The sequence below is a fragment of the Natator depressus genome, chromosome 2, assembly GCF_965152275.1.
Source record: "Natator depressus isolate rNatDep1 chromosome 2, rNatDep2.hap1, whole genome shotgun sequence".
NCBI lineage: Eukaryota > Metazoa > Chordata > Testudines > Cheloniidae > Natator > Natator depressus.
The window spans coordinates 71,241,948-71,256,587 of NC_134235.1; the positions used below are offsets into that span (position 1 = coordinate 71,241,948).

Genomic DNA, 14,640 nt, shown 5'->3' on the forward strand with positions numbered 1-14,640 from the left:
GTACAGGAAGTGTACACACCTAACTCAGGCTTTGTGGATCACAGTGTTGTTCCAGTGATTTTCTAGCTGCCTACAGGTTAGGCCTTGCAATGCTCTGTGTTACATTGCCTAAGTCCCTTTGTGGATCCAGGTCTCTGTGCTTTAAGTCCCCATCTGTAAAATGGGGATAGTGGCACTTCCCTACATTGCAGGGGTGTTGTGAGAATAGATACATTAAAGATTGTGATGAGGTCAGATATTATGGTAATGGGGTTATATAAGTACCTTAGATAGATAGATTTATATGGTGCTGTACATTTACTCAGTGCTTTTTCCATTCAGTAAAATTTGCACCTGCCAGTATACAGTTAAAACGGAAAAAAAAAAAAAACAAGACTAATCAATGAAAGTTTAGGAAAGAGGGAATGTAGAGTTTGTTGATGAAGAGGATTGGGAAGGAAGGAGTCCTTGAAACAGTGGGTTTTTAGGAGAGATTTGAAGGAAATGAAGCGCCAATCCTGCAATGTGAGTAGCCCCGTTGACGTCGCTACTCATACTTAAAATTAAGCATGTGTTTGTCTTCACTACAGTTATAACTCAAGTGTTGCCTCTAATTCAAGTCCCATCCACATGCAGAACCCTTTAATTTGATAATGTGGTGCTTTTAACTCAAGCTGGCTGGCCTACCGAGGGAGGTAGGCTACAGCTTGCATCAGCACAACTTGTCAGCGGCTAACACCACCACGCTGTGAAGCTTGAGTGTAATTTTGCAGAGTGGCTGCTCTCACTCAAGCTCAGCTAACTCATGAGGAGTAACCTGAGTGTAGATAATGCAAGTTAACTCTATAGAGTGTACATATGTTAACTCTTTGCAGGATTGGGGAGAAAGGGAAGACACTGAATTCAGCCAGAATTGAATGGATTGGTTGATTTGGAACCTGCCATGTGAAAGAGCCCCAAATTTTTTTGGTAGACTTTGTTCTCTAAATGTGTCCCCTTTGCTTGTATTCAGTTTGCTTGCATTTCCTGCTCACTTCGGGAACTCTTATTCACATTAAATGTTTTTATAGTGTCCTTAATATAAAAGCTTCTCAGTTGGCCACATTCCCAACTAAGTGATCCACAAACAATAAACTCTAAATACATTTCTGGATTGTATATTGGACCCACATGATTTTCGGAGTTTTATAGAACGGTGGAGGTTTACCTTCACAAAGTGCCACTCATTCTGATTTCCGGTATGTTCTAAATGCATTTCTGTATTAATTCATGTATTTATTGAGACTGTCCTAAGCCACATAGTTATGTTTGGGCTTCTCAGATCACTTCTTAAAGATAAGTAGTCAAGTAATAAAAGTCACCCCACAGCTTTTATGTAGTCTGGAAGTCACTGCTGACAGAATATCAGGACCAAGTTAAACTTAAGCTTGAATTACCTTTCACCTCCCTAGGGAACATTCTCTCCAGCCCACTGATGTCACTGACAGAGCAATGTGGCTGCACCTCACGTCAAAGCAGTCAACCCTGGACAAAGTAAATAAACTATGAATAAACAGACAGCTTCAGGCTCCTAGCACGGTCAGTGCCTTACATCACCCACACAAATATTTACCCACTAACTAAAATGTTACAAGTGAGGAAAATGAAAAGGTAATAAATGTGCAAAATAATTTAGAATTGGATTTCTTAAAGAGCTGGCTGCCTGTCTTCTCTATGATCCCTTCTTGTAACTGCTTTAAAGTAAATCCTGCCAGGTACATTTCTTCTGTTGATCTTTGCGGTTGCAACAAAAATGCTGTTTTTATTTCAACACATGAAGTTAAGCAATACAAACATGATAGGGATGGTACTTTGTCAGGGCTATCTCTCAGCTCTGCTGCGAGGCACAGGACCAAAGGCTAGGTTTCAACATCCAGGACCCACCTCTGTCCCACCTCTCCACAGATGTGCTGACATCTTCTGGCAGTAGACTGAGAAGTGCGAAGGTGAGTGGTGGTGTGACAGAGAATGGGGGGCAGCAGGGTGCTGCACCACTTTTTCTTCAGCGACTGGAGAACCAGATAGTGGAAGGAAAACTCCAAAACCTTTGCTGTGAGTCTGTCTTCCCACTCTCCCTGCCTCAGTTACCCAAATCACATGCTTGCTCCACTTTTAAACTGTGTGCCAGACTTTGTAAATCCAATTAGTCTAAGGTATGGCCTCATTATGCTAATATCTCCCAATCTTTAATGGATCTATTCTCACAGTACCACTGTGAGGAAGGGAAGTGCTATTATCCCCATTGTACAGATGGGGAACTGAGGCAGAGAGAGGCTAAGTGGCTTGTCCAAAGTCACACAGGAAGTCTGTGAGAGAGCAGAGACTTGAATTCAGGTCTCCCAAGTCTTAGGCTAGTGTCCCAATCACTGGAACATCCTTTCTCTGTAAATCCTGGCCCTGACCCCATTTAGGAGCAAAGGGGTTTAGATAATCTGTGGAAGTTAGGGATGGGAATCTTGAGAGGTTCACACATCACTGATTCTCTCATCTTCTTCAGCATACCTTAATGAGAGATACCAATACAGGACAGGGTAGAGCATGGAGCAGTATTCTTGTCTGTGACTGTGAATTTACATCTAGCAATGGATACATATCATACTTTACAGAAGTAAATCATCAACCACAGATTGCTGGTTTTGTTAGTTCAACCAGCAGCCTACTGAGTGTGTAGTTTTGTTGAGCTGCCTGTAGCCTTGTTGGTTAATTCCTGCTCAAGAGGCCCCAGAAGGTCATAGTGGCTACTTGCTCTCCTCCCTGTGGGAGCTCATAATGTGGGGCTCTGCAGAGTGTGCTCTTGTCATCCTGCCTGTTCTACATGCATACGCATCCACCAAGAGAGACAGGGAAGTTTTGGGCCTCCAGTTGCATCTATATGGGAGTGACACTTAAATCTAAATCTTAGTTTTTAAAAAAAAATCAATTTACTACTTTTTATTTTTTTTTTCCCATTGGCTGACAGAGGTGGGAATGTGGATGGGGCAAACTGGCATAAACTTCACTCAGGTAACAAAAGTGATATTAACTGAATGCATTTGGATGAATGAATGAAGGTTGAGAGTGCACCTTTTATTGAGAGTGTAACAGCAGAGGTGGTTGAAATTGTTTGAATTTTGAAATTTCATTGGGATTATGAATTCTGAAACTGGGGACAGTAAATTCACACCTTTTTTTCAACCGGTTCTAGACAGTATGCTTAAATCTCTGAGCTATATTGTTCATCCTGGTTTTGTAGATGGCAGTTACAGCCATGCAATACCTTTCCCATTTATGGTTGGCCTAGAAGCGATATGTGTTCCTACCTAATGGGGACCACAACACTGTGAACCATTTCTTTGTAGCCACTGAGCTAGATTACTGCAAGAAACTCTGTTTCGGGTTGTGTTGCAAAGAACTTCAAAAGATCCAGGAAGATAAAATTGTAACAATTCAGCTCTTGAGCAGAGTGAATGGCTATGAGTACATAACATCTGTGCTCTGTTCTCCGCCCTGCCTACTTCTTTATATCCAAATACAATGCAAGGCAATCTATAAACCTTTAAATGTTCTGGGACCCTGTTCACTCAGAGATCACCATGGCATGGCACAGACCCGGTTTCAGGTTTTGGTTTTGACCTGTGAAGCCCTACCTGGCTGCAGAGGTGCTTGAGCTGGTTATCCTTTGGTTTAAAAGGAAGGCAGCCATTGGTATGTCTTTCTTCATGAGGGACCTTCAAGTCTGGGGCTCACTTATAGTCCAAATCAGTTGACCTTCAGGGAACATTCCTAAGCCCATTTCTTTTCCCAGGTCTTAGGGGAAATGAGGAGTGCACAGAGTGCTGGGATTTGTGTGCCAAGGATTGAAATCTGTGGTGGGAGTTTAATTTTTTTCCCCTTTGGGGAGGCCAGAGATTTATTTTTGTTTGTACTAGCTGGCTTGTATTTTTAGTATATGTCAAAGTCACCTAGAGTCCTGGACTTTTTAATATTTGAGCTAAATAAACACACAAAATAATAGATACTTTTCAGGAGGAGGGGTTTGGGGCAGGACTAAGGGATTTTAGCTGATTTATTATTTATTACTGAGCATTTTTTTTTATTTTGCTGCACAGGGCACATTATTATATTACTTATGCTCTGTTATGTTTTTATTATATATATGCTAACTTGTTCTTGATAGTGAAATTCTAATGATCATAAAAGTTCTGAAAGCAATTACTGTAGAGGTGCACGTGTATACGTATATATTGGAATACATAAATATGTAAATATGGAGGTTGGGGGGGGGCGTTAATTCCCAGAGGAAAGATGGTTAAGGCACCAGAATGGGACTCAAGAGATCTGAATTCAGTTCTCAGTGCAGCCACAGACTCCCTGTCTGACCTTGGAAAAGTCATGTAGGCACTTTTTTGATAATTGTACCATATGTAACTTTTGAAAATGGGATTTAGGCTCCTAAGTCACATAGGCACTTTTGAAAATTTCACTCTTAATTTCTCTTTGCATCAGTTCTTAATTTGAAAAATTTGAGATAATATTACTTCCTTTCCCCAACCCATTACCTGTCTTGTCTATTTGGACACTGAGCCCTTTGAGGTAGGGATTGTCTATCACTATGTATGTCTATAGTGCCTAGCACAATGGGGCCTTTGGATGTTACTGTAATATACATAATAAATAATAACAATAATAATTCCAAAAAATCATAGGAGGAGACATATGATACGGGACCTATTAGGTCATCTATTTAGTTCATGTTTGTTGCCAACAGTACAATTTTCATCTTTCTGAATTTTTCTGTATTCAGAGTCTTTCTCTTCAACAGTGTAAATACGTATGAAGTGCACAGTGTGACTGGAAATGTGATGATTTTGAGTTCCCAGTAAATTGGATGACAAATCCTAATTTCTCAAGCAACAACATACTGGGTATTTGTAATTAAATTGACATACATTAAATTATTTCAGCTTTACACTTGTGTAGCTGAGAGCTGATTGTGTCCCACTGATGCCTGACTGAATGCAATTCTTGTCTTTCTCCTAGAAATACCAGACAACAAGAAAAGAAACATGCAGTAGCTCAAAATTCACATTATACCAGAGTCAAACATTCAAAAACATTCTGATAATGACAGGTTTCAGAGTAGCAACCGTGTTAGTCTGTATCCGCAAAAAGAAAAGGAGTACTTGTGGCACCTTAGAGACTTTCCACTGAATACATCCGATGAAGTGAGCTGTAGCTCACGAAAGCTTATGCTCAGATAAATTTGTTAGTCTCTAAGGTGCCACAAGTACTCCTTTTCATTCTGCTAACGTAGTCTCAAATATTTTAAATCATACTCCACTTTTTAAATTAAGGATTTGTGAATGGATTCGATATTTGGCAAAACAAGTTCTGCTCTCTAGTAAATCAGGTTCTGATTTATAATGGATCTGACTATACTTTGATGATTATGTAAGTACAATTCATTCATCGGCCACTGGGTGGTATGACTGGCACAGATGTTCCCTTAGAGACAGACAAGTTGAGTGTTGTAGTTATGTCCAGCAGATGTCTCTTTCCAACCATGTAATATTTATTTAACTGTTTATTCTGTAAAGGATTTTACAGGGTCAGCATTTTCAAACCCTTTGTTCTTCTTATGAAACAATTACCAATTGCATACTGGAAGATTAGTAAAAGTCAATATGATGCAGAAAGCATTGCTTTTCATAGTAAATTATTTCACTCTAACATAGAACACTTCTGTTTAATGAATACTTGTCACATAGGTACTATAGATATACACAGATTTAGAATGCATTGGGCTAGAATCAGATTTCAGTTACGCATGTGTAAATCTGGAGTAACTCAGCAGCACCCAATGGAGTTACACCGATTTACACAGGTGGAAATGAGAGCAGAATTTAGCCCATTGTTAAAAATATCCCTGTGTAGAAACAACTCTGGAGGAAAACTGAACTATGACAAGTTTCATTCATTATGGGCTAAACTCTGCTCTAAATTACATCCTCTGAAGTCAGTGAAGTCGCACAGGTATGAATGAGAGAGTTCAGAAGTTAGCCTTATTGAAGCTAACTGGTACAAACTGAGTAACGGAATAGCTAACCAATATTGCATCTTATTAATAAAGGCAAGTCTCTTCTAAGCAATCACTATTTATAGCTCTGAATACTAGAGATGGGCTCCAACCAGTACCCCAGATTCAAAGCCCCTTGAACTTTTCAAAAGTTGAGACTCTGATCTGAGATTTGTGGTTCAGCCACTATTTCTATAATAGTCCTCAACCGGAACCATAAATCTGAACTGCCCAAAACACAGGGGCAGTTTGGTTTTGCAGCTCACACTTATTTCAATAATGGGCCCATTTTTATTGCTTCCAACACCCAGGTCACTGTTCTTCTTTCCCAGAATATAAATGCTGGCGCGATAGGAGAAATATGAAAGCACAGATTAAGTACAACGCTTGATGGATATGTTCGACAGCTCAACTGGCTTTTGAAAACTGATCCTGTTTTCAGGAAACGGGACTCATCAGCTTTACAGCACCACACATATTGCATATTAGAGCTACAGAATTTTCCTAAAAGTTTGAACAGACTTAAGAAATAGAAGAGCTACATTGCAGTCAAAACAGTAATTTACCAGATACTTTTGTTTTTATCCCCTTCTGGGATGAAGTGAGCACCTGCATGATTAAATCTAAAGTAGTACATTTGGTACACACCATCAGGCCTGATCCTATGAGCTGCTGAATGCCTCTTGGCTGTCTAGGCTTAGTACCTTGCAATATTGACTTATGTGGAATTTGAGGACGCTGAGCGCTGCCTGGGAGGTGCTCGACACTTTGCAGCTTTGGGTCTGGTCTCAGAGAAAAATATTTTACTCTACAGGTTCTAACTGAACATACAATGACTGTTCTGAAGGTTTAAAGCTGATTATGTTTGTTGCTCCTGTTATATTTCATACAGTTAATTATTATTTTCCAGTCCATGATCTTGCTAATAATTGATGCTTAGAGAGGGGACGAACTGTTTCTTTGGAGGAGTTGCCAGGTGGATTGTTTTTTATTTTTTTTCCATACTATTTCTTTGATGTACTAGTGCTGGCATTGTCCCATGTCCAAAAAGTATGAGAAGTTGCATTGGTTCTCAGAAGGTGTCACACTTCTGTGTGAATCACAGAATGACTCAGGATACATCTACCATGTTCAAAGAGTGAAAATTCTCTGCATCTCTGCCCCATTTGTCCAGATTAGAGGAAAACACTTAGGCCAAGATTTTCAAAAACAGGAGCCTAAATGTAGGCTCCTAAGTCTTTATTAGGACACATAAATAAGTAGCCTGATGTAGGTGCCTAAATATGGTTGTAGAAGCTTACCTTCAGGTTCATATTTTTGAAAATCTTGGATTGAATATTTTATTTGTGCATGTTTTTAGGCGCTGGAATGCTTTGATGGTTTTTCATATGCCTGTTTTGTTCAGCAGCCGTAATAATATATTTAACTAACAGATAACTTTATGCAGGAGAGACATTAAAGGTGAAGTATTAAAGGGTAGTTATTATAGAAATGGGTGCAATATTTTGCCTCCCAATTGAAATAGCAGCCAGAAACACTTATCTCACTCCAGAATACTGGAGCCGCCAGCTTCCAGAATGAAAGGTAATCTTCTGTCTTAGCTAGGACTTGTACTCAACCTTTGTATTTTCTTTAGCTCAAGTCTTCCTTTCTAGCACATTGGTGCTGGATGTCTGCAAGCATTCTATCATCCATGTTCGCATAAACATGCAGAACACCTGCTTACTCTGATTCACCCGGTCCTCATTCAGACTCTCCCAATTTTTGACAGCAGACCTCAATCGAGTATTACATGCTGTTAATTTCCTTTCAGAACCATGTAATAACATGCCTTACACCCAATTCCTAACGTCATTCAAGCAGTCCAGTCACTGGGATAACATGTCAAGATTTTGTAATTTATATAAATGTAATTAATTTATACTGCTTTACCCCATTATTATGATGGTGCAACTCCAATGAAAACTGGAGTAACTCAGTGGTGAATCAGGCCTCTTGCTTTTAAAAAATATATAAGGTCATATTTTGAGCTGTGTAAATCGGCATGGCTCCATTCACTTTAATGGAGGGACACCAATTTACAGGACCTGAGGATCCAGATCATAGTTTCTACAAAGAGTCAATTATATATAAAACAGTACTTTACATCAGCTATTCCAGATCCTCCTGAAATACAAGGCTCAACAAAGGTTTTGGAAATGTCTTAAATGGACCACAGCTGAAAAGATTTTCCTAGGGCTTTTCAGCATTGTGGATGGTTGCTAAAAATTGTTGGAAATTTCATATTTTCTGTAGAGCCAAGGAAGAAATGTGCTTGTTTGTCATTGCACTTACTGCATTCCCTCTAAAAACTAGGATTCCAGTCTACACCTACCCTCCAGCTATGAACCAGCCCCCATAATCCTGCTCTGAACTGTATTTAGGCAAAAACACTTGCAGGTATTAGAGAAACCTGAACATTTCTTGTTGTCTTTAGTTACAACTCTTCCTTCCTCCTTCTTTAGCTTCGCTGTTTTAGCAGAGGTGTTTCCTATAGTTTGAAAATCCAAGTGATGGCTCTCACGTATCCACACTGGAGTTAGACACTATTAACAGCTGAATCTTTTAAATCAGATTTTGCAAACAGTGAACTTTTTCTCTGCACTTGTTTTGGCATCTTCGAGATTAAGAAGTCACGCAGCTTGACAAAGCACTTTGCTCCTACAAGTCTTAACAGACCCACAGGGATTTCCCCCCCCCCCCATATCTCCATTCCAACACCTGTTGCAAAAAGGCTGGGGTGGTCTCAATGTAACTTCCCTCTGCCCCTCCTCCTGCTAATACATACATAGCTATACATAATAAATTATTCTAAACAGCCCCCAAAACACTGTTTGTAATATATATATATATATATAATATCCAGCTTGGAAGGTTTGTCACATCTTCAGATGTCTAGAAGTTCTAGGCTTTTTCCAGGTTTTCCTATGCATGCATTTTAAATCTTAAGCATGCTTGTAACTGAATGGCTTTTTCTAAAGCAATCTAGGTAACTGACAAAAACTAAGGCACATTCAAAAGACTTTTATCCTGAACGAAATACAAACAAAGATTATGCCTTTATATAAAGCCTGCAGTATCCTTGTGTTTTCTATAAAAATCCCATAAGGAAGTGTGTCTAATAAGGTTTTAGATTACCCTGGCTATCATTTTTGCTATTGCTTATTATCTGTACATGTTTCAATGTCCTTGGATAATCAGGAGTCTTTCAATGGCAGAAAATATTTCATTCTGTGCTAAAGCAGTTAAAGGAGTTATATGATTACTCAATCTCCACAAGGCAGGAAATGGCAGGTTCTTGCATTTTGGAGATGTTTGAAACTAAAAAAGTATTCCTAGTAGTAAGAATCTGAAACAGAGTCCATGGGTTTTACAAAACCCAGAATCCTGCTGTGAAACACTGCCTTTCCATTTGTTGCTGCTGCTGCTTTTGTCTCATATAATGTACCTTGCTATCAGCTATTTCTCAAAAGGTGAGGGTTAAGTATTTGTTAATCTACAAAATTTCCCAACTAAAACTTTTCAAAGTGCAGTTTCCAAACATAACAGGCACCTCCTAACCAAAGTCTCTCCTCAGCACTGCAGGCTGAGTTGTTATCTTGTAATGTTCCCCCCTTCTGCCCTTAATGAACAGTTTGTTCCATTGTATTTCTTTTATCAAACATCTGGAAGCCAGACTTGTTTTAAAGAGACTTTTTAGTTCATATGGACTTATCCAGCTCCCTCTTAGGGAAAAAAGAAGAAGAATGCAGTTAATCAGTGAAATTACCACCTATTTAAAGTACTCTAACTAACACATTTTTGTAGACAGAAATTCTAAAGAACAATGTGCACCCACTTTGCACCAGAATAATTCACTCTGACAACAGATTCTTCCTCTGTTCACAGCTGTCCCAGTGGGAGGAGCTGAAACCTGAACCAAATCCTTAACTTGTAGCAGGGATTGGATCCTTCTTGCAAAGAGAAAGAAAACCCTCCCAGCAAAACAGGCTGAGTTTGTAAAAGTGCTTGAGCAAATTCAGAAGCGATTGGATGAAAAGAAAACCTTGGCCCTCCCCTCCTGCACCTGACTAGTGGATATTTACAGCACTTTTCAAGGAGCCTCTCTGCACTGCCACTACACAATTTTACTGCATGGATTGAGCTGAGTAGACAATACTATAGGGACCAATGTGCTAGCAGTGATTCTGTGTGCTGCACACGATCTGGGGACCGTTATTCTAAACTGAAAGGAGATTCTGGAAGAAGGAGAAATTCTGCATTCAAAATGCCACGATCTTTCCTGGTCAAGAAGCATTTCAATTCATCCAAGAAGCCAAATTACAGTAAACTGGACACTCACACAGGTAATAAGATTAAAACATATGCCACTGTGAATGAAAGCTGAAGTTGTTTTTATTCCTTGGCAGTGAAGGGGGTTACTTTTTAGTTTTCATATTGCAGGGCAAGATTTGGTTTGTTCCTAGCATTTTCTAGCTGCTTAAAACGATTGATTTTTGAAAAACATGTAAGTGCCACTCAGAATGAAACACTGCCAACTTTAAAAAGTTTGCTCATTGAATGGAACCCAATTATTTTATGTGGATTTACATTTTTCCTGTTCTGTTCATGTTATCAATGAAAGTTCTAACTTCTACACAAATCAGTTTGAAAGTTTGGCTGCTGAATGTGTTAGACTGCATGAATTTAGAAACAGCATGTTTCTTTGACTAGACCTCCAAACCATATTGTGCTTGTTTAAGTGCACTGCGTGTGTGTATGCAGGCATCCGTATATATGTGTAGCGTTTTTACTCATTTAATCCTCTTTACATATTATTGTATGATGTTCATAGTGTTTGACTTCTGCGCTTGTTAAACCTCTAGGCATTTATTTTACTGCCTTTAAGGCAATTTTCCACTTTTCCTAATACTTTCTTCTTTCTTCTTCTCCAGTGATCATTTCCCCATACCTGTATGAGAGCTATCCAATGCCTATCATACCACAGCCAGAGATCCTGAGCTCAGTAGCTTACAATCCAATTACTGTGTGGACTACAACTGGGCTGCTACCATCCCCGTTACCCAATGACCTCTCTCCTCTTTCTGGATACCCCTCATCCTTGGGAAGAGTCAGTCCACCTCCACCCTCCGACACCTCATCCAAGGATCACAGTGGCTCAGAAAGTCCCATTAGTGATGAAGAAGAGAGAATCCAGTCAAAGCTTTCAGATCCCCATGCAATTGAAGCTGAAAAGTTTCAGTGCAGTTTATGCAACAAGACCTATTCAACTTTCTCTGGACTGGCCAAACATAAGCAACTGCACTGTGATGCCCAGTCTAGGAAATCGTTCAGCTGCAAGTACTGTGACAAAGAGTATGTAAGCCTAGGAGCCCTTAAGATGCACATCAGGACCCACACACTACCTTGTGTCTGCAAGATCTGTGGCAAGGCTTTCTCTAGACCCTGGTTACTTCAAGGACACATCAGAACTCATACGGGTAAGAAAATCTATTAGAAATGCAATGTGTCAATTTTATCCCACCAGGATGCAGCTTGTTTTGTCTTGGGCAAATACTAGGGTCCTTAACATGTTATTGATATTTACCTGGACAGTTATTTCCTAGCTATTTTTAAAGCATCATTAAAGTACAAAATTCACACTTTTTTGTAACAATATCTCACATTCGTGGACCAGGTCCTCTACTGGTGTAAATCAGCATAGCTCCACTAAAGTCAATGTCATTTTTTGCCAGTTTACACCAGCTGAAGATTTGGCCATAGTGACTTCAGGCTCATATTTAGGCTTTGGGAAGTGTATATATACAAGGCTCAGTTTTACCCAAGGATCAGTTAGAAAACCCCGAACCCTAAAATTTATACAAGTGTCTGCTTGGTGAAGCAATCAAGGAATACAAATGTTGCTAATAGAAACAAATCCTTACCAAAGTTTGTTTGCTAAGACGATGAGTTTGGTGTAACATTGGGCACAGTGTTGTGTCTGAACAGCTGTTGCTGCATTTCTAGTTGTAGCCCCTATCTTAAGTAATTTATGCTGCTCTAGACATAACACAGGACAGCCAAAATGAACAGAAGGAACATTTGGAAATGTTGGGAGGAGCCCAACCTACAGGCGCTGGCTGCACCTGTTGAGGCAGAAAGCGTCAGCAGCTTGTCTTTCAAGCCCACACTGAGCAGTATTCTCTGACAAGTCTGAAATGTCTCAGTACAGTCAGCAGTGCTGTGAGCAGTAACTGTAATATCTGCAGCATGCTCACCTTTTTATTACACACTTCAATTATTTAAACAAATCATTTTTGTTTCCGAAGGGAAAATGGGGCTGTCCCTGTCCCCAGGGGTACTTATTACTTTAAATGCTTAACTCTTTTTTTTTAACGTTTTTTTAGGAGAGAAGCCTTTTTCATGCCCTCATTGCAACAGAGCATTTGCAGACAGATCGAACCTGAGGGCTCATCTGCAGACCCATTCAGATGTGAAGAAATACCAGTGCAAAAATTGCTCCAAAACTTTCTCCAGAATGTCTCTTCTGCACAAACATGAGGAATCTGGCTGCTGTGTAGCACACTGAGTCTTGCAGTCAATGTTTACCGGGATCCAATGCATTTCTCCACTCCTGTTGCAAATGATAAGTGGAAACCCAAAGGCATTTTCTCTTCTGCTTCCCAACCGCCTCCCCTGACCCCAGCCCACCCCCAAAAAGTGGAAGAACTTATAATGTCAGTACAAATTAGCTTAAGTATTTCTGCTAAATTACTTAAGTGTGAATTCTGAAATATGAGGGGGAAAGAACCATGCATGACATTTCAGATAGATCATAAGGAAGAAGCATGATCAGCCTTCTTCAGCGATGAAGCCAAATGTGCATAGACTTACCTTACTAAGAAAAGTTGCAAAGAGTTAACAGTACATTCCTGCCAAACCATTTCAACCAAAGAAACAGTATTTAAAGAGGAAATAATAATAAAAATCCTACTCCAAGAGAATTTGCCAGACAACATGTATCTCAGGTGCCTTATAAAGTATTTTAAGTTTACTTTAGTAAATGTCTAATATTACTAGTTTTTTTTTTATTAAAAACTAAGGCCTTTATTGATGATCTGAAATGCTTTAAAACTGAATAGTTCAAAGAAGAGGAGAAAACACATTATGGAATGTATGAAAAATTATCTGCCGTATTTTAAAAGTTTGTGCCTTTAAAAAAAAGACTGTAGCTTCAAACATTCCTGGTGCATGCTTGACCCAACTTTTAATATGGAAGAGTTCCTCTAAACTAATCTTTTTTTTTTAAACGGGAATAAGTGCAAGAGAGGGGGGTTCATGGGAGTTTGACAATGATTTTTTAAAAAAAACTTTTTTGAAATGCACAAAGAAAATGCAATATTTTCAGCAGTGCCCCTCCAAGTGCCTTTTCTATTAATGGTTTTGTAAAGTATGTGGACATAATGTAAACATTTTTATTTTTATATGACTGAATGTGTTGTGAATGAAAGTGAAGTGTTGCCTATAGCAGCACCTGTAGGTAACTTGAAGAAAGTGTGAAGTGCATTTTGTTATGTTGTTTGCTAGCCACTTTTTTACAATAAACATTTTTGAGTAAGATCTCTGTTGTTTGTTCTAAGTACAAAGCCTTTATCTGAATTATCGAGAGTATGAAACATGCAAACAAAGAAAGTGGTTTTTCATTAAAAACATGAAGATGGAAACTGATTTTCAAATATGAATTGTTAGTTCATGATTGTTGAACATGAATAAGAAAAATGATCCTTTGGGGGACGTTTTTTTACAAAGCATTTAAGAAGGCTACTTTAAAACACCATTACACTCTCTTTACACCCAATCAATATCTGTTTTGCCAAGAGCCCTGATTAAAAGAGAAACATTTTGTTTTATTGCATTTTTAAGAGTTAAGATGCTCCAATTACATTAGGATCATTACAATAACCACAGTTTTGTAACCATCTTTTCATTATACATTGAGCTTACAAATTTGGGCCTGATCCAAAGTTCATTGAAGTCGACGGGAGTATTTCATAATTCCATGGAGTTTAGATCATGTCCTTTAAGAACAGTATTCCAGTCACAATATATTGTATATTTTATTAGAAGGTTTCAGAAATATAAATTGCATCAAAGGGTTTTTTTAAACAATTGTTTTTATAAAATATTCATAGATAGCAAAAGTGTCATCATAATGCTTTACCTCTGAGACTATATTTGGTGAGGATGTATTTATAGATGTAGAATCAAAGAAGCCCTGAGCTACTAAATCAGAGAAATAATTATATATACTGATTCACAGCTAGCCGTAAACAGTAATAGTTTTTTCTTAGGTGGATTAATTGAGATTTCCAGGACTTGACTCTAAAAGTGTGGCAAAGCGTGACATAAACAAGTGCTGGTCCATTACACTAACTGATACAAAATAACACTGGACATTTTATAAAATGCATAGCTATGATTCAGATAAATACAAACTGGGATCTAATTTACAAGGGTGTAACACATACTCTACCATGCTAACAGGAGTA

The 14,640-nt window shown here is 38.8% G+C and overlaps 1 protein-coding gene across 1 annotated transcript; it reads left to right on the forward strand.

Annotated features, from left to right (window-relative positions):
* Positions 1-10,073: 10,073 nt before the first annotated feature.
* On the forward strand, positions 10,074-13,189 carry SNAI2 (snail family transcriptional repressor 2). Its single transcript, XM_074943101.1, has 3 exons — positions 10,074-10,458; positions 11,047-11,592; positions 12,499-13,189. Exons 1-3 carry the CDS (start codon positions 10,380-10,382, stop codon positions 12,678-12,680), a joined length of 807 nt encoding a protein of 268 aa, XP_074799202.1. The 5' UTR covers positions 10,074-10,379; the 3' UTR covers positions 12,681-13,189.
* The last annotated feature ends 1,451 nt before the right edge of the window (positions 13,190-14,640 follow it).

Bases quoted from the DNA above. Each gene is read 5' to 3' on its own strand.
- SNAI2 (XM_074943101.1), top strand. From the start codon at position 10,380: ATGCCACGATCTTTCCTGGTCAAGAAGCATTTCAATTCATCCAAGAAG. The intron at 10,459-11,046 runs GTAATAAGATTA...CTTCTTCTCCAG, and splicing joins TAAACTGGACACTCACACAG to TGATCATTTCCCCATACCTG. The intron at 11,593-12,498 runs GTAAGAAAATCT...ACGTTTTTTTAG, and splicing joins ACACATCAGAACTCATACGG to GAGAGAAGCCTTTTTCATGC.